Source organism: Natator depressus, chromosome 2 (genome assembly GCF_965152275.1).
Source record: "Natator depressus isolate rNatDep1 chromosome 2, rNatDep2.hap1, whole genome shotgun sequence".
NCBI classification, from domain to species: domain Eukaryota; kingdom Metazoa; phylum Chordata; order Testudines; family Cheloniidae; genus Natator; species Natator depressus.
The window spans coordinates 184925806-184946575 of record NC_134235.1 but is presented as its reverse complement, the minus strand read 5'-3'; the positions used below and the strand labels follow the sequence as shown (position 1 = coordinate 184946575).

The 20770-nt window shown below is 43.1% G+C and overlaps 1 protein-coding gene across 1 annotated transcript; it reads right to left on the bottom strand.

The window, feature by feature from the left end:
• Positions 1-17425: 17425 nt before the first annotated feature.
• CCR9 (C-C motif chemokine receptor 9) lies at positions 17426-20201 on the bottom strand. The gene is given in 3 exon segments (XM_074943529.1): positions 17426-17531; positions 17533-18674; positions 20184-20201. Coding segments are annotated over 3 exon segments (1266 nt in total).
• Between the last annotated feature and the right edge of the window lie 569 nt (positions 20202-20770).

Genomic DNA, 20770 nt, shown 5'->3' with positions numbered 1-20770 from the left:
GCTATCAGACTTTAATAGAGATCTGTTGGCTCTTCTGTCCAATCAGGAAGCACAGTCACTCAGTGAGGGTTCATTGGGCCCAGCCAAGTTCATTGGGTTGCTAGGCGACCGTGCAAGGAGCCACCTGAGTTCCTGACAGTGTTGCCCCTCTAATGTTTAATCCATAGTGAAGCTAAAAGCCTACTACCGCTTCCCGCTAATGGAGTTGCTTCTTTAAAGTGGTGGATGTCCGTGCATTGGTGAAGATGACACATTCAAACCCCACTGATGACCTTAGCTGCTTTCTCCGCATTACTGTCAGCCTTCTAACCTCGTCATCCCCCTTAACGTTCTATAGAATTTATTAGAAAATGAACTTTTCTGTAGCTGTTTGTTCCTGTACCTTGTTCACTCACTATTTCCAATAGGTGCAGAAGATTTAATGTTTTATCATGAAGATACTTCTTGTAAAAGTATTCTGTGATGAACCAGCATTTTGAGTGATATTGTCAGAATAATGACACATTTATAGGACCCTTGGCAGTCCAGATCTAGTATAAATTTCATTTCCCTCTATCAGGGTAGCAGGGCAGTTTTGAAATCTGCCAGCATCTGCACAGGAAACCCATGCACAAAGGCTGTTGAGGAGATGTACTGAATCTGTGTATTCCCCAACTGCCCTAGTCTCACCAACTCTCTGGCCAGTGGCAACACTTCTGAGGCTGGGCTGGCTCCCTGAAGAGGGGAGTTTCTTGTCACCACAATCTTCTTCCTCCCCCATCCCAGCAGACTTTCTATCTCAGAGTCTCTATTCGTGGACACAATCTGACTTCTGGCCTGCGCAGGTTTTAACCGGGAGGGAGTGGAGAGGAGCGGGAACATGGCGCTCTCAGGGGAGGAGGTGGGGAAGAGGCGGGGCTGGGGTGGGGATTTGGGGAAGGAGTTGGAATAGGGGCAGTGAGGGGGTGGAGTTGGAGCAGGGACTTTGGGGAAGGGGTTGGAATGGGGCAGGTGGGGTAGGGGTGGAGTTGGGGCAGGGCCAGGGATAGAGCGGGACCAAGCACCCACTGGTGTGAGCAGAAGTCGATGCCTATGGTCAGGGGTGTGAAAAAATACACCTCTGACGGACATAAGTTTCACCGGCAAAAGCGCCGGTGTGGACAGCACTATGTTGGCAGGAGAGGCTCTCCTGCTGATATAGCTGCCACCACTCATTGGGGGTAGTTTAATTATGCTGGCAGCACAACTCTCTCCCTCCAGCATAGAGTGGCTACACAGGAGACCTTACAGCAGCACAGCTGTACTGGTACAACTATGCCACTGTAAGGTCCATAGTGTAGATATAGCTTTAGGTTCTCAATGTTGGCACTTATGTAGTTTGCTTGTTCACTGACAATGTGAGCTTTAGGATAAATTATCCCCAGGACAGAGCACAATGTGACATTTTAGTAGAACAGCTGCTCATTTTCACTTGCTCTGTAAATCTTTTTTTCCCCTAAAAATCCATTTTGCAGTATGAACAATATTAGCATGCTAAGTAACGTAAATGATAAGGTGGGGGAGGTAATATATTTTACTGGACCAACTTCTGTTGGTGAGAGTCAAGCTTTCAAGCTACACAGAGCTCTTCTTCAGGTCTGGGAAAGGTACTCAGAGTATCACAGCTAAATTCAAGATCGAACAGATTGTTTAGCACAGTGCGGGCTCTGGGAGGGAGTTGGGGTGCAGGGGGACTTGGGGTTGGGGTGCAGAGGGGGGTTCAGGGCTGGGGTAGGGGTTGGGGTGCGGGAGAGGTTTAGGGTGCAGGCTCTGGATGGGCACCACTTACTTCAGGTGGCTCCTGGGCGGCGGCACAGCAGGTCTAAGGCGGGCTCCCTGGCTGCCCTGGCCCCGCACCACTCCCTGAAGCTGCGGGCGTGTCTGGCAGCGGCTCCTGAGAGGGTGGGGGCAGGTGGCTCCAAGTCCATGCGCTGTTTCTGTCCGTTGGCACTGTCCACGCAGCTCCCATTGGCCGCGGTTCCCCGTTCCCGGCCAATGCGAGCTGCGGGGGCGGTTCCTGCAGATGAGGGCAGCGCACGGAGACCCCCTGATAACCTCACCCACCCAGGACCTGCTGCCGGACAGGCCAGCCGCTTATAGGAGCGACAAGGAGCCAGGGAGCCTACCTTAGCCCCACTGCGCCGCTGGAATGTTACAGCCGATCTCCCAGTTGGGCTGCCAGAGGGTTGGCTACCCTAGACTGTGATCGTGACTGAACGTCAGAGGCTCCACGATGTACCAATCGATCACGATCTACTGGTTGGTGACCGCTGGTTTAGCATAAGCTGTTAGCACATATTCTAAGGGTCCATTCAAGGTGACGTGGCCCATTAACACCCCTGTAGTCATAGACCAAAAAGGGGGGTTAATTAGGTTACAGATTGTTGTAATAAACCATAAAATCCAGATTCTTTATTAAAACTGTGATTTTCAGCGCCAGGCAAAGTTATGAATTTAAGCTCCCAGATCGTCTTTTGAAGGTGTTGTGCAGATTTCTTTTGAGGACTGAGAGATCAGATATGTAGTAATCACTTTGTGCAAAGGATGTTTTTGTCTTTTATCATTTTCCTGTCTGAGTTCATAAGTTTAGTGATTGTCTGGTTTCACCCACATAGTTATTGTTGGGGATTTTAGTGCACTGAGTGAGGGATACTACATGTTGTGTTAGGCATGAGTAGGAACCGTGGATCCTGAAAGGTGTGTTGTTGTGGGGGTATTGGTCATTGTAGCAGTGGAATATGTCTTCAGGTTTTGCACCTGTTGTTCTGGCAGGGTTTGGTGCCACTTTGAGTTGGTGTGGCCTGGTCTATGGGGAGCCGCTTCTCACGATGAGCTTGGAGAGATTAGGGGCTTGTTTGAAGGCCTGAAGAGGAGGTTCAGGAAAGATTTCTTTCAGGATGGAGTTCCCATCAAATATGGATTGTAGATGTTTGATGATACCCCCTATGGGTTCCACGATGGGGTGGTGGGTGACAACTAGGGGTGCACAGTTTGAGTGGATTTTATATCTGTATTGAAGCAGGTTCTCTTAGGGTATTTGGGTGGCCTGTTCCCTGATGTGATCTGCTTCTCAGGTGGAGTGGCCATGTTTGGTGAAGGCGTATTAAGGTGTTTATCCCAGACTTTCTGCTTGGAGCATTTTCTGTGGTATCAGAGGGACAGCCAGTAAAGCTTGCTTTTCTTACATTTTATTTGTGTCGTTCTTTTTGTTTAATTCACAGCTGGAGATAAGGATGTGTCAGTAATGAAAGAATGTAGGCACTGTTCAGCAAAGCACTGAAGCACATGCTTACTGTCACAACAGTTGAACATGTGCTTAAGTGCATTGCTGACTTGGGCCATAAAGCTTGTTACCAGACGTTAATCCCACTAACTGTGAAGTAAGAAATCTACATGTTGAAACAATCCATTCTGCTTGTACGTGAAATGCTCTCACACCAAGTACCAGCATTTTTAAAAATCACTTATAAGTACAAGTCCATTTTCTATTACATGGTGAGAGGGATAAATGGAATATCTCAGCAGTTTTCTGCTTGGAGAGTTAAAGTTCTCCAATGATTGATAGAAGTCCGACAGTAACTAGATTGAAATAGTAGGCTTCCCATTTTAACACCTGTACAAATGTTCTCCCTTTTCAATAGGGTGGCAACCACCAGCAAAAGGCTCAGAAATGCCAGCTGTATTTCAGGAATAACTTCCAATGGATGTCTGCTTAAATTAAAGATTGCAGGATTTGACCAGCTATTATGATCTGTCTTTTACCTGAGATAAACTAACACAATCTGCTGTTGTGGGGGGGTTGGTTTTTTTTGTTTTTGTTTTGTTTTGATTTTATACAGCTTTTTCTCAAAAAGGGTATTTTGTCCCTTGACTGTTGAACGACCTGTGATCTATGACCATAGTGATTTTCCATAGCTTTGAAAATATGCTGGTATTTTTAATTATATTTTTAAGAAACGCTATTATTCATATGTGTATGAAAGCACTGAAATTACCACTGCTTGAACACCCGTTAAAGCTATGCAAGACTTATAAAGTATTTACAGTACTTTATAAACACAGGAAAGAAACTTTCACTGGAACACCAATAGTTCACTTGTATGCAGAGATTGCTCAATAGCCATGTTGTTCTGTAGGACCGGTCAAAAAATTTCCATCAACATTTTCTTCAACTAAAGTTCTTGATGTTTTTGTCAATAAAACAAAAATTAGTTGGCTGAAAACTGAAAAATATTATCTTGTCGCCATTGAAAAGCTTATTTTTTCTTGGAAATATTTGATAAAAATAAAAAATCATTGAGATTTTCAGTTGGGGAAAAAACATTTTCTGACCAGCTCATAATTATAAAAAATGCAACTATGCAATAGGCTAGACTTTACGGATATGTATCATTAAAGGATCATTCTTATCTTTTTCAGACTTATAAGCAACAAATATACTTTCTAGATACTCAGTTTTGGTTTAAAATGTTTAACAGGGCTTTAAAAAATGCTCTTACGTTTAATGGGCATTACAAAAAAAAAAAAAAGCTGCAACAGTTGTAAAATGAAGGATTATTTCTTCCACACTTGATCGCTCTTCTCTGTAAGTAGACCCACTGAAATCAATGGGAGCTCTTGCAGAGTCAGGTATCTCTCTAAGTAACTTACCGTGTCACAATCTGGTGTATACTTGGCAGAAAAATTCAGCAGTTCTAATGTGTGACACTAAAGAAAGGGAAAAGGCCATGTTCCTTTTTTCTGATTTGGTTCCTTTTAAACCAGAGTAATCACACAAAAATAGAAATTCTACGGATATAAATGACGAGAATGATTCCTTTCTATAGACTGAGTGGAAGATAGCAATTGTCGAGCCTCATCGGGTTTGAGCCAGTCTAGAGAAGTCCACCCAAAACTGGATCCATATCCAAACCTAGTGAGGTCTCCATCCCTCCTATCCTTCTCTGTCCTGGTACCAACCCAGTCAGGCCAATTGCCTTTGTCCTTCCCCTTATCCCTGCTTCCTCTACCCCATTCTACCTGATCTTCTGCTCCTTCCCTCCAAATACATATGATTTCCTCCCCATTTCCTGGCCAAATATTGTCACCTCTATTGCCCTCATGCTTCCCTTTCTCCATCTCCTTTCCCTCATGTTCAGCTCCACAGTGCACAAGAGTGGCTTTCAGTGGCTTCTGTATTAAATCATGGGTAAGACCAGTAAAAGTTTTAAATCAAAACTTTTTTGATGGAAATTTGGTTTTTGATAAAACAAAAATCTCCATAGAAAGCGTCCGCTTTCTGCACAAAATTTCAAGGTTTGGGAGGGCGCCGGGAAGGGGGTTGGCAAGTTTTCTGGTTTTCAGTTGAAAAGGTCTCCATTTATCGACAAAAAAATGATTTTTGAGGTGGGAGGGGGAGAGAAATTATCTGATCAGATCTCCTCATGGGTCAGAGGCATCTGAGAATGGACTGAATATCGCTCACCCAAGGAGACCTAGGACCATGAGAGATTTCAATGCGGCAATTGATGGAAGCCCAGCAGAGCCTGTCAGGAATCTGACAGCTCCCTGATGGGGGCCCTGTGGGGATTTAGAGGAGGGAAAAGAAACCTGGGGGTGGGAACAGAAAACAGTGGGAGTTTCCAAGTCTAGGCTGAAGCATCTGGCTGGTTGACTGTAGAGGACTTGGAAGGGGAAGAAGGGGGAGACAAATTTGGGTACAAAAGAGCATTGGATGCGGGTGGGAGGGCTCTTTATCAAAGGTTCAGTTCAGTTTGGGAGAAGGATTGAGGTTCAAATGGGTGTGTGTATTTTTCTGGTCCCATTCCCTACCCCAATGGATTCTGTTTGATTGGGATAGCACTGATGCTGTGAAGGCACAGACTGTTCATGCTGATTGTAAGCACTGAGGTGCTGGTCACTTAACCAATAATGATAAAAGCACAGGACATTTCCTGGGGATTAATGATCATCTGAAAGGAGAGGAATCCACGGTCCAAGGTACCGCTGAATACCGCTAATCCCTGTTGCTGAGGTCATTATTGCTATTGTAAACGGCAATGAAAGGATATGGCCCCTTGGATTGCTATGGCCCCAATCCAAAGCCCACTGAAATAAATGTAAATCCTCTTGTTGATTTCAACAAGCTTTGGATTGGGCCCTACGTTAACCTGCTAGGATAATGACTCATCTCAAGACATTCCATTTAGTTGACTATCCAGTTCATCTTTGTTACCATATTGGTACTACATGTAAAGTGCCGTTGGAAGATGTGAAAGAAAAATTCAAGCTCCTTTTGTTTGTAGAAACAGAGAGGTCACAGACGGTCACAACAGAGCTCTATACTGCTGAAAATACGACTAAATTCAAAAGATTCTAATCAAGATAGAACGGAGATTAAAGTTATTAGCACATAAGTAATAAAAAAAATTATGCACTGACAATTTCATTATTTACCAGCATATTATTTTATTATTATTATTATTGCTGAGGTTATGTTTTATTCTTATTTAGGCAATGAGAGCTTATTTAATATTTAAAAGTGGAACACTACATTATGCAACATAATGGATGTTTAACTGAAGTCCACTGCAATTATCCTTAAACTTTTAGGTGTGATTTTAAAAGCATCTTGCTACTGTTTAGTTAGAATACTAATTTCACTAAGATATTTTTCTTAAAATGCCAAACATAAGTTAAAGAGACACTGTCAAATGTTAGGCCAAACTGTGATCTATAGTATGTAATGAATAATCTGGTAGAGGGTGGCCTCTGGATTTTCTCTTTTTCTCTGTCTCTTTTTTAAATCTATCTGTTGCAAAGATTTTTTTAAATGTGTTGTTTATGTAGGGCCTAGAATAGATGCTGCAAAACCCAGTACTGCTAACCTCAAACACTCAAAAACCTGTATCTGCTCCCCGCCCCCGAAAAAAAAATCATGACTTTGGCTTAGAAATCATGAGATTTGTTTAAAAAAAATAAATGCTGGGCTTTTTATTTACCTTTTCATTTTTGAGCCTGTAGGGTGCACTTATTTCATATTTTCACACTTTTCTCTGCAAGAATGAGGGGTAGGAACTCTTTTTAAAAAATAGGAAAGCTGAGACTGCAAAACCATGATTCCAGCAGCTGGGACTTTAAGAAAAACATTAAAAACTGTAAGTGTTGGCAACGCTGAAAAGCAGCCATCCAGCATCCAAAGCACAAAATTATTAACAGAACTCTTATTATCAGAGCTGTGCTGAGGTTGTCAGTTATGTTATTAATAAAGCTGATATACAAATGAGAAATGCAGGTTGTTTTTTTTAAAAAAAGTGTTTTCCAATTGAAAAAAGCCAATATCCCAGAGCTTCAGCTCCACCAGCGCATCAAATTACCGGGGGCTGGTTTGCCCCTTGGTATAATGTAGAGTAGACTCTGGGCTCTTCTAAATTACTTTGGCTTGTAACGGTCCCTAGTGGGCTGTTATACTGACTGGGGGGAGCACCAGAGTATGCCCTGTGGTCTGGCCACACCCCCTACATCAAATGGAGATGTGGCTAAGAGGGGGTGGCAGCTCCACAACAGCCACCTGGGCAATCCCCAGCTGCTCCAGTCAGGTGGCTTTGTAGCCGCTTTGATCTTTGGGGTGTTGCAGATGCAAAAAAGGGGGCTCCAGTCCATAATTTTAAAAAAGCTATTTTTAAGCCAATACAAGGGTTTTACAGATAATGTATTTAGAAACAGGAGATTTATACTGTTAACGTTGGATGAAATATTCTTAATTAATGTTTATGGTGCTGTTTAAACTGAACAGGAATCTAACCATGCAATCCACAAGACTGGAGTGTTGCTACATATCAGGCCAAGGTGCTCTGCAAAGAGGATAGTGACAACTTGTTAACCTATCTGGTTTTCCATTCCTCCATTAATAAATGGAGGCAAAGCAGCCCCTAATGGAAAACGCAGCAAACAAAAAACAAATAGTCCAGAAAGATGTAACAGGAACAGCCATCAGTCAAGTGTCATAGGGCCCAATTCAACAAAGTATTTATGCACATGCTTAACTTTAAGCACATAAGTAATTCCATTGATGTTAATGGGACATCTCATGTACCTCACGTTAAGCACATGCTTAAGTGCTTTGTTGACGTTGGTCCTTTAAGAACTGATGATCAGCAGCAATGGAAATGAGAGAAAAGTGAGTGGTACTTTTATTACAAAGAGGGTACACATTACAGCACAACACAAGCCAGTTACCTAACAACACAATGCCCGTTACTAGCCTCAAGGATTTACACATATTTAGGTAGCAGTAACAGTAATGTGCAGGTGTTTTTGCTGGGAATCAGAGGATGTGACTAATGATTCTCTCCCATCAGGGTTTACTCTGCATAGGGTAGAATTTAATTGTTTTCTTTTTCTTTTTTTTCTTTTCAAAACTTGACAGTGTTCATTTAAATTTCTATAAATGTTACTGAATATTGGTTGATGAAAACTTGCTGACATATTGCACAAAAGAATTTAAAGCTTTGTAAAATGATGAAGTTGTGAAACTTCAGTGCATGTCTTTGCTCCATTTTGAGATTGTCTGCCACTGACATGGGGTGTGCACATGAGTGGTTAAGTTGGCAAAACTTATGTCTTTTTTTTTTTTTTTTTTTTTTACATTCTTAAGCAACAAAAGTTTTGCCAACAGAAGTGCTAGTGCAGACATGGCCTAATATAGTGACGGGTTATGGAAAACCTTATTCACCATACTTATAGTTCTACCAATCCCAAAAGACCAGACACATTGCCCACCAGGTCAATTAATATTTCAGATCTCACCCAAATACATGCTTACAGCTGATCCTTATTAACTAAATTTAAGATTTATTAATAAAAGAAAAAAGAGAGTTATAGATGGTTAAGAGATCAATATACATAGAAATGTGTATTAAGTCCTTAGGTCAGTTTCACAGCAGAGATGGTGAGGCTGCTGATTCATAAAAGTCTTACTGGATTCAATTTAAAAGGTTATAGTCCAATAGGCAGTCCAGGTGCAGAGTTTGTTCAAATTCTTCCATGAGAATTCCAGGGTAAATCCAGAGTAAACCTGGAGACCTCAGTCTTATGGCTTAGACCTTCCCTGTCAAAGTTTAAGCAGACCTGAGATAAAAAGGATCAGGCCTGAAGCTTCTTTTATAGTTGAAGCAAGCAGGGTGCTGACAGGTAATTCTGCTATGTTTGATCTCTAGTCAATGGGTCCTTTCTCAGACAATACATTAAGCAACAGCCATTCAAATTACTAAGACAGTTCATTATATCAGATAATTAAGCTGAAGACAATGTAAGTAATATTATTATTTCCTGCAGTATCTTATATCTTTGACCTTGAGTCAATAGAATACAGTAATGAAACATTAAAAGACAGGAACAGGATTTTACCATCTACAAGCTAATTAGATCACATTGTTAAACTTCTAAGAAGATATACGTAAACACAGACAAATACACTTAGCATCTACTCTTAATTCTCTAACAATACAGTCAAACAATTTAAGATTCAAGTCTACTTAACATGGCTTTGTTACTGTCTACAAGAAATGGTCCCGTTTACCATTTCAGTATCCTGTTAGGTTGTCACACACCAGGTGACCTGTCTGTCAGTGTCACTACCATGCAATCTGTTTTTAAGCAAGAAAAACTCCTGGGCAATGTCTACAATACAGAGTTAAGTCTCCTTAAGTTACATCAATGATCATAAGCCGCTGTAATGACATTGCTTGTGCATGTTCACATGATGAACATGTCAGTGGGGCGCATCCACAGTTGGTGCTCTAGCATCAACAGAGAGAGCAATGCACCGTGGGTAGCTATCCCTCAGTGCAAATCGCCACCTTCTCCCGCTAGTTATGGGAATGGGTCACAAAGCATTGTGGGGGCGGGTTCGCCATCTCATGATGCAGTTTTCTCCATTCCATAATTCCAAGGGCTTCCAACTATGTTTTGTGCCATTTTTCAACTGTCCTGGTAAACTTTGCGCTCGCTATCTCTGCCTGAAAGCATGGATCCTGCACTGCTCTCCAGTCTTGTGATGAGTTATGAACATGAGCAGCTGATCCTGCAGTATTTCATGAGCTGCAAATCTGAAGAGGAATTTGTGGTGCCTGCCCTGCTGTATGCTATAGAAAGAAACAATTCAAGACTGGTGTTGGCATTCACAGCAGCTGCCCACGGTGGACCGTCGCTATTGGACTCGGGAAACACCCACCAAGTGGTGGGGTCAGATTGTGATGCATGTCTGGGATGATGAGCAGTGGCAGCAGAACTTTCGTATGCCCAAAATCATGTTCCTTGAACTCTGTGCGGCGCTCACCCGCACCCTGCGGTGCAAGGACACCAAAATGAGAGCTGCCCCAACAGTGGAAACGCATGTGGCGGTCGCTGTGTGGAATCTGGCAGCTCCAAACTGCTACCAGTGAGTCACAAATCAGTTTGGAGTTGGGGAGTCCATGGTGGGGTTTGCGGTGATGCAAGTGTGCAGGGCCATTAATCGTGTCCTGCTATGAAGCACGGTGATTCTGGGTAATGTGCGGGAAATAGTGGATGGCTCTGCAGCACCGAGATTCCTTAACTGCAGCAGGGTGACAGATGGCGCACATATCCCAATTTTGGCCCCAAACCACCTTGCAATGGAGTACATCAACAGAAAGGGATACTTCTCTATGGTATTGCAGGTGCTGGTGGATCACTAGAGTAGTTTCATTGACATCAACGCAGGACGGTCAGGGAAGGTGAATGATGCACGCATCTTCAGGAACACTGGCCTATATAGAAATCTGCATGTAGGGTCTATTTTTCCAGCCCAGAAGATTCCAATAGGGGATGTGGAAATGCCCATAATGATCCTGGGAAACCCAGCCTACCCCTTACTCCTGTGGCTCATGAAGGCCACTGGGCCAAGTTCCTCTCCAGTACTTCTCCATTGATTTAAGTGTTCTGACCCATTGCTTTTAATTTCCCCTTTTGGCTTTGGTGGTCAGAAGTAAGAGAAAAGTGATATAGGCCAAGATTTTGAAACCTGGGTGTCTAAAGTTAGCCTCTTAGGATGAATCTACACAGCCTGTGGAAATGAGCCTCTGAGCCTGGGTCAACAGACTTGGGCTTGTAGGGCTCATGCCACTGTGCTAAAAATAGCTATGTAGACATGGCAGTTTGGGATGGAGCTCAGATTCTGAAGGCCACAACTTCAAAGTGCTGCTACACAGCTATTTGTAGTGTGAGCCCAAGTCTGTCGACACAGGTTTAGAGGCTCGCTGCTGATGGCTGTGTAGATGTATCCTTAAAAGCACATTTAAGCACTGATATTAAGTGGCTTGATTTCAAAAGTGCTGAGCACCCAGGAGCTTCCATGCAAGCTTTTGAAAATCAGGCCACATGTGTAGGTGTCCATATATGGAAATAGGAACCTAACTTCAGGCACCCACATTTGAAAATGTTGGCTTTATCCAACAATGAAATAATGGAGGGGTTGACTATGGTACGTGTGGGGGGGGGCATCAATTTGAATGGCACAAGTGTATGTTCAAGTGGGTGAGAAGGAACAACATCACCACAGATAGCAATGCATCAGTGAAGGACCATACATGGGATGGAAAACAACTGGGGCGCTCCTCAGAGATTTTCCCACTTCCTCAAAGGAATCTTGTCAGACTGGTGTAACAGGTGAGTGAGTCGGCAAACCTGGCTGTGACAGGTGAGTCTGTGCCAAATTAGGTCAAGTGTTTAATTTTGTCTGTGCTGTGTAATCCTTATGAATCGAACACCTACTAAACCTACACAGGAAGTAGCCTGGTTGTAGGGAGAAACCCGTGAGAGAAGCGAACAACAGTCACGATGCAGAGAGCTGAAACTACACCACCGAGCGTATACACGATATTGGCCAAATTCTGCCCTCGTGTGCACTCAACTCACTGGGCCCCTTGTGAATGGTGCTGAATTTGGCCCATCTGGTGGAAACGTTTCTTTCTGTAACACCAAATTTTAAGCAGCCCAGAGCCTACAGATATTTTTAATTATTCTCTCTTTCCTATTTTGTTTCATCAGACAAAATTCAGTGCACCAAATCCTACTCAGAGTTCTGTTCTGTTACCCTAGTGTAAATCCAGTGGAGCTACCCCGGATTTCTTTTGTTGTAACTGGGAGCAGAATCTAGCTCATAGTTCTTACCTGTCTTTATTCAGGCAAAAGCCCCAGTGAAATCAATTGAGTATTCTGGCTGACTGAGACTTGGAGATAGGGCACTTTTACGAAAAAATGTGATGGATAGGTGCTAAGCAGGGAAGTTTTTCTAGACCTTTGCATCCAAATTATGGCAAAGTCCCTGTCATGCTGTCTGGAGTGGCTTATGACCATAAGTGTCGATGTCAGGGCAAACTGTCAAAAACAGGGCAGACTCCCCAAACTGGTCGTATATTCTCTAAATTAGATTTCACCAACAGAGGGCGAGTCTATACTTAAAATGCTGCACTGATGCAGCTGCACCACCGTCGTGCTTTAATGAAGAGAGTCTAATCCACTTCCCTGCGAGGCGGTATGTTGGCAGGAGAAGCCCTCCCGCCGACGTAGCCCTGGGTACACCAGCGCTGAGGTTGATATATTACTCCGGGGTGTGGATTTTCACACCCCTCAGAGACGTAGTTATACCAAAGTAATGCTGTGTAAACCTGTCCTCAGTAACAAATATGAACTCCTGGATCACTATGAGAGTCTCACCAGGGAGTCACAGAGAGTCCCCTTCAACTCTCCAGTCTATCTTGCCTCCCGGGCAAACTGGATTTCGTGAAAAATGGTCACTTACACCAAAAATCACACAATACCCAGGTTGTTTCCAGGCCCAAGAGACCAGTCACTTGCCTCAGATCCATTGGAACCCTAGATCTTACACCCACGGGCAGCACATATAAAATGCCAGAGGAGGCTAAGCCTCCCCCAAAAAAGGCCAGCCGTGCAGGGGGGAAATGCTGCTGATGCAGTGCAGGTGACCCCTCCAGAGGCGCGCCAGCCAGACACTGCCTTTGGAGCACCAGAAGTGAAGCTCCATAGAAATGGGTGGGGGAGCTGTGTTCTGCCCCTCCCTCGCTGCGCCTCTTCCCCCCTGCTCTGCCTGTCCCCTAGAGGCCTCCCCCCGTCCCCTGCTAACTCCTCTCTGTCCCCTCCCCCCGTCACTCACCTAAGGCAGGAAAAAGTGATAGGGTCATGGCCCCATAGTGTCCCCCGACCCCGTTCCAGGAAGGAGGTAGAGAGGAGCAAGCGGCAGACAGGGGGGCCCTGGGGGAGGGGACAGAGAGGAGCAAGCAGTGGGTGGAGGGGCCTCAGGGATGAGGGTGGGAAGAGGCGGAGTGATGGGGGGGTCTCGGGGGGAAGAAGTGGAGTGGGGAAAGGACCAAGGTCCACGTGCTGGTGGCCCCCCAACTTCTAGGTGGCTTCCAGCACTCACATGTGAGCCTCCCCAAACAGAGGACTCATGCACCACCTATGCTTACACCAAAGACAACCCCTGTAGCCAGTCCTGTAATAAATCATCTAAAGGTTTATTGACTAGGAAAAAGAAATGAGTTATTTACAGGTTAAAGCAAGCAAACATATACACAGATGAGTTGCAATCTAAATCCTAAGAGTGACAGAGATCTGTCAGTTAAAAGCGTCTTTCAGGGTGGACCGAAGGGGTAGCCCCTGGGGAACTTTGGCCTCAGTTGGTGTCTCTGGCCCTGTGAGAGTTCAAACAGCAAAGAGATGGAAAATTTTCCTGTGTCTTTGTTGTATTCCCTCCAAGTCCATAGGACAAGCTTCTGTGCACACAGCATTTCCAAGGTGCGATACAGCCATTAACCAGTCCTTTATATTACAATGCTCCTTGATGACCCATCTGATTGTGACAGTTCTGGATGGGCTGGAGGGAAACACTCTTCCCATCTGGGTTCACAAGTTCAGAGCAAACATTTTCACGTTATAAAGCAAAACTTGCATATTTCCTTACAGCATGGAATACAGCCATTACAAATAAGATGAATGCATGCAGCAACTTACAAATATACTATAAACACTCTTACATTCTTATAACAGTTTTACCTATTTTGAGTAACATTAACACATAAGTGAACTGCTCTGGTCTCCAGTAGGAGTTTCTCGGTTCATAGCTAATACCAGCAGTCTGGGAAAGAGCTGACATCTGGCCTGCCTGCATCACAGTCATGTAGCTGAGAATCTAGTTGTCCTATTTCTGTATAGTGCATTAGGCTATCATAGCTTCAAAATCTTCCGATGAGAATACAAAAATATCCAAAAAGTAACTCATAGGCAAAGTAGCATGACCAGGTCACAACCTTTCTATCTGAGAAACCGTGAGAAAATTCAGATTAGATTTCAGAACACTCAAAACGCTTCACGTATCAATTAACTCAGGAACATGGTTCACCAAATACCACACAGAAAAGAAGCCATTATTTCTATAAAGGAGACTTGAGACTTCAAAGGGCTGGCAAAAAAGTAATACTGAAAGTGACATGCAACAAGGTGGGGGTATTTTGAAGTGCAGTCTTTCACTTTTTTCCCACACTGGGGGATATGTAAAGAACAGTGGTAAAGAACTAATCAATGCCTAATGGGTAATTATCTACATAGTTTGCTCTGCTGGTGTAGATTTTTCGATTGGCAGATGCTAATGTGGTTTTCTTGCTGTTTGGGAAGCCGGTTCACTGTCTATCATACGTAAAGATTCCACTGCTTTAGCCAAAGCCTGAACTCACTGTGGTTCTCACAGCTGAGCTAAAAAGACAGTGAAAGCAGCACTGTGCTCACAAGGTGAGTCCTAGGAGCTGCTGGCTGGAGCTGGAACTCGTGTCAGAGAAGGCCATTTGTCCTGGACATCAAGTCAGTGTCTAAGGTTTGCTCATTTACTGTTCAGGGCTAAGGATTAAGAAGGCAGCTTGCAGGGGAAGTAAAACTTTAACTAGAATTAAAAAAAACAAACAAAAAAAAGCAAGCAAAAGATCAATGCTATAAGATTGGTCATTTCCCTTTGCACATTTCTGTCCCTACCCTGAGATAGGTGAGTTTGCAAAGGGGAGTTAAGAAAAACATGCTTGAAATGATTGTGGTTGTTAACAAAAAATCCCAACAAGCAGATGATTAGAATGTGTTTACCACAATAATTATATTGTCTGGAACAACTTAATATACAAACGCTCAGAAAGGGCTGTAGACTGTAGTTCAAAAATTTGTTGATTACTGGTTTTATTATATGCTCTAGTGCAAGATCTTCTCTTCAATTAGTCATGATCTAAGGATTTATTTTCCATAACATGCTTTGCTGTCTCATGTAGTAAAAGTAATCAGTCTGTTAATGTTCTTTTCATGCTGTTTCTCCTCGTGTTAGGGCTCCATCCAGCAAAGCGCTGAGCACTCCTGCACAATGCTGACCACAATCAGCGCCAACTCTGATGATTTTGTCATAAGTCTCATGATAATTATTGTTTTCCTTAAAGTCCCAGCTCCTGGAGCCAAGTGATTATGTGATGATTTCAGCCTTCATTTTTAAAGAAAAAGTAAGTTTCTAGCTCTTGTGGCTGTGGAGAAAGCTTCAAAATGTGACCCCAGTGCATCCTAAAGGCTCCAAAAGCAGAAGGCAAGTAAAAAGAACTGCAAATCTGTTATTTTTCCATAATCTTGTGATTTTAAAGCCAATCTCATGATTTTTGGTGAACTGGACTCATGATTTTTGAACATTTGGGGTTTGCAATACTGCAATGCTCACTGAAATTTGTGATAGTTTAGGGCACCCAGAATCTTGCAGGAATGCTCAGCGCCTTGTTAGGCCAATCATTTGGATAAACAGCAATTTTGTTGTTTCTTCTTTCAATATGGGGCTCTATCATCAACATCTTCTATGCAGAAGCCCTGTCTTAGCTCTCCCTTTAGGACTTTTGCTTGCCATTTACTCTGAAGTGTTGTTTTTTTCCTTTTTAGGGCCATGTTTTCCAAAGCATTCTCAAAACTTGCACTCTCAAAATTGCCTGTGTATGTCCATTTCCCGCATATGTGCTAAGCAGGTCATTGTGTGTCTAGCTGCCTTCTTTGTGCACAAAAATTTAGGCTTTGTACATGCCGATGGGTCAGTATGAAAATTTTGCTCAGAATGGAGGCTAGCTGGGAACATGGTCCTGAATCTCAATCCCATGTGCCTGTTGCCATGATAACACTGAAAGAGCTCCTTCCATGAGTGCTTACCGAAACTAAAATGGCCACCAAGAGACATACAGTCTAGTGCATGTTAGGGAGCAGAAGAGAGCAGACAGCAAAGCTGTGCATCACTTATGCCCAGATCTTGTCAGTCAGAAGGATGGTGTTTATGGCACCGAAAAGCGAGACAGGAGACCCTGAGCTGGATTCCGTTTCTGACTCTGCCACAGTCTCCCTGTGCACTTGGAATATTGAGAGGCTAAATTCATTCATGCCTGTTAGGTGCTTTTGACACCCCTGAGCAACAGATGCTATAGATGCGCAGGACATTATAATTGCATAATGTGTGAGACTGGCCCATCTCCAGTGACCAGAGTGAGGAAGTCTCTCTAAACTGTTCCTGCACCTTAGGATCCACTCCTTTCCTCTCTCTGCCTTACAGGCGTCAGGCTGGATACACTTTATGAACCAGTTTATTATGCTCAGCATATATCAGTTTATAACCCATGGTTCATTCAGGTATCACTTTGTTCGTTACATCCAGCTTTACCAGAGGGTAAAAGGCAAATGCCATATTGCTAGAAAATTACAACCACGACCCTCTAAAAATTGTGCTGTACGATGCAACGTTTGTTTATGTGTATATATAGTGCAAGTGTCTAACATCAAAGCATTGTGGTACAAACCATGCACACAGTTTCACCCTAAAATCAAAGACCCACAAAAAAATAATCTAAATCAACGCAGTTCCACAAGGGCCACGTTTGTGATAAAAAGACAAAAATAATCAGGAAACCATGATAATTCCATTATTCTAGCAATGTAACAGCTTTGCAAGTGGAACAAAATTAAATCTGCATTCACTGAGAGTACACTTACAAATCAAAGACTGAATAGCAAAGCATTGTGGGAGCCAAATTCTGTTCTCTTTTATACTGGTGTAAATCTGCTGTAGCTCTGGTGAAGTAAACAATTATTCTGAATTTAAAATATTTTTATCCCCTCTCAATTATCAGTCTGCATACAATCAGCATCACATTATTTCCTCTGCATCTTTTCAAAAGTTTCACTTTCTTTCAGCCAAAAGTCTAGGGCTTGATCTTTCAAGGTACTGAGCTCTTCAGGGGAAGATGCTGAGCACCCTTAATTCTCACTGACTTCTATGGGAGTTAAAAATGTTCAGCACTTTGCAGGATCAAGCCCTTTGTGATGTGAACATGCAAATTCACTCTGTTGAGAGGGATCTTGCTTTTTCTCTCAGAATGGAAGAAGAATCACTTATATAGCACTGCATTCCTCTGGCCAGACTCCCATTAATTTCAAAAGGAGCAGTTGGATGTGAGTGAGAAATTTGGGTGAAAGCTCAAAGTGAGAGAGACCCTGATTTATCATTGTCCCAGCAATGCAGAGGACCTATTTGAGCTCCCATCTTGGCTATCATATATGAAAGAGCTCTGTTCTCGGCTCTTACTAGTGCAGTGAAATGTATCCTCCAGAATTTTAAAGAGGGCTTTACGGAATCTCTCCCCAGCAAACACATAGAGGAAGGGGTTCAGGCAGCTGTGAAGGAAGGCGATGCTCTGAGTTATCTGGAATCCAAGGTCAATGTTGTCAGAGGTTTTGCAGTCATATATGACCATGGTGTAGGTGTCAATGGTTTTGACCAGCAAAATGCTGTTGTAGGGCAACTGGGAGAGGAGGAAAGCTATGATAATCATGATGATGATCTTTAATGATTTGTGCTTTTGAGATCTTTTCGCTTGAAGGAGGGTACGAATTATAGAAGCATAACAAGTAACCATGACAAAGAGAGGAAGGAGGAATCCTATTGTGATTTTCAAAGCTAGGATAGTAACTTTGATGGTTCGGGTAACTGTGGTAGGGTATACCATCTTGCAAACAGTTGTACCACTAACTTGCTTAGATTCACTGTATACTATTTCTGGGATGCATAAGCCTATTGCAGTCAGCCAAATACCAAAGCAAACTAGTTTACTGCGCAGAAGGCTTTTTCGCTTAGAGTTCTTAGCTTTCATGGCCTGGACAATTGTAATGTACCTGTCAAAACTAATGCATGTCAGAAACAACATACAGCTGTAGAAGTTGATCTTGTACATGCTATTGACAATTTTACACGTGAAATTCTTAAAGATCCAGCCATCTGAAGCAGCTTTTGCCCAGAAAGGGAGAGTGAGAAGAAGGAGCAGATCAGCAATGGCGAGGTGCAGCAGGTATCTGTCAGTGATGCTCTTTCTGTATCTGTATTTCCAGTAGACGAGGATGACTAAGGCATTACCCATGGTGCCAATGGAGAAGACAATCCAGAAAAATGCTGGCAGGAAAGTTTGAGCAAACTGCCAGGCGTGACCTTTTTCACAAATGATGTCTGTGTGGTTAAACGGGTTGTCATATGGCAGCAAAACAGAACTAGAACTCGTATAATAATCCAGGTTTGCTGAGTAGTTCTGGGTGGTCTGCAGGGGAACATCAGGTTAACTACATGCTGACAAAATAATTAAATAAGAAACAGTGAAGATGGAATTTTTTCATAGTTCCATAACTCATTGCTTGGAAGTGAGATTCTGACATCTCTTTCACCCACAAGAAATGTTTTCTTCTTCAACTCAGAATGTTTGTGACAGCCTGAAAGCCCTAAATCAACTCTGACCTATTGGGGATTCTTCCATGGCAGGCAGCTCCCCATGGATGTAAACCAGTATGCCGTTTCCCCATAACTCTGCACCACCCAGCATAGCTGGTGTGTCAGGGTTGGGAGGTACCCGGAAGGACTATAGCTGATGTGTCTTGCAGTCTGGCAATACAGATGGTCCCATAGCCAGCCATTGCAGTTTACATCAGACAGGGATGGAGCCAGGGTAGAACCAGACCCATAATCAGGGACCTAGAACAGGCAACCTTGTGGCTTCCCTCTCTCTGCTGTGCCCAGAGGAAAGTGAGATCAACAAAGAACCTAGCCAACAGATTCTAGGAAAAACAGGCACAAGGCTAAAATTTCATGGCAGACACGTCACTCTGGTGATCTTTTTGGTGTATTAGAACTTTTACTCCAAAAAGGACCCTCTAGGGCTGTCTCCTCTTGCTTAAATTCTGTAAATACAGAATAACTGCACTGGAATCAATCAGCCATTTTCTGACTTGACTTGGACTGGTGTTGCATCAGTGGAGCTACTGCAGATTTACACCAGTGTGACAGAGATCAGACTCTGGCCCAGTGGAGAATGGCCTGTGTAAAATGGGTGTGTCATCAGAATCAGGCCATCTCTTTCTTACATATTATCTACATAACTATATATCTGATTTTTATATATATATAAAGTAAATGATAGTGCCCTTTTATGGCAACATTTCTAATCTGGGCTTCTAGAAGTCTTGCAAGAACAGGTTATTTCCAGAGTGAGCACCTGAATCTTCTGATGCTTCCCCATCTGTGCGGCATAGGCATGATCCTGCTCTTAAATGATAGGTATGGGAGCTGGCTTATCTATGCTCTTGCCGTGTGAATTTAGGTAAATCAATGAAGTTCTCTGCTTCTCATTCCCTAGGCGAGAACTACAGCAGGAGGAAGTTAACTTAGTTGCCCATTTACATCAGCTGAGGATCTGGCTCCCTTGCTATGAACTACAAACAATAATACTTAGCTTACAAAGGTGTTTAAGATCCTCAGCTGGAAGATCCAATAGGAGAGCAAAGTACAGTTATACCCTCAGCTCAGCAGGCAAATTCACGTCCAGCATCTTTTGGCTGACCCATACTACAAGTTTGCATGAGCCGAGTTATTTGGTATGGCGGGAGCATCCATGACTGAACAGATGTTCATTGCTAGCTTGGAGAGGACAACACAGTTCTAGAATATGTTCGGGGAATGTGTTGTAGCGCCTTAGGGAATGATGGTATAGCCTTGGTCACAAACTGAAAGGGGGGAAGAGAGAGAGATTATTCGGCAGTAGTAGATTTATACTCACCATGCTCGTAAATGCCATCTGCAGTCAGATCTTTATTCAGTCTTGAAAACAACACTATGAACTTGAGAGGGAATAAGGTGGGTAAGTGACATATAAAATACAGACCTTCAGGCAGACTGAGATGAGTGTAAAAACCCAGGAATATTCACAGAAAGCCTTCTCATATGAGCCTGCAGGCCAGATCCTACTCTCCTTCCTCACATGAGTTGTCCCTTTGAAGTCCAACTCTGTGGGTGGGTAAGATGAGCAGGATTTGACCCTGAAGTTTTGAGTTATATTTGCAGCTTCATTTTGATAACAGAAAGTTTTCAAAAAATAAACCTCTCTAAATATGCTAATGTTTTTAACAGCATACTGGCTGTAGCTTTTCAAGTGCTCTGTGCAGGTTAAACTCTTTTGGTGGCTAGGATTAATTCTATTTCTTTTTTAATAAGCTGTTCATACTGGGTTCATACTGAAACTGGCTTTCCAAAAGCGCCCAAGAGTGAAAAAAAAATTTCTCAAATTATGTGTAGCAACTAACAAGAAAATCTACCTGTCTTCACTAACAGCCTGTAGCTTAAAAACACCTCCATTTTCTGCAATAA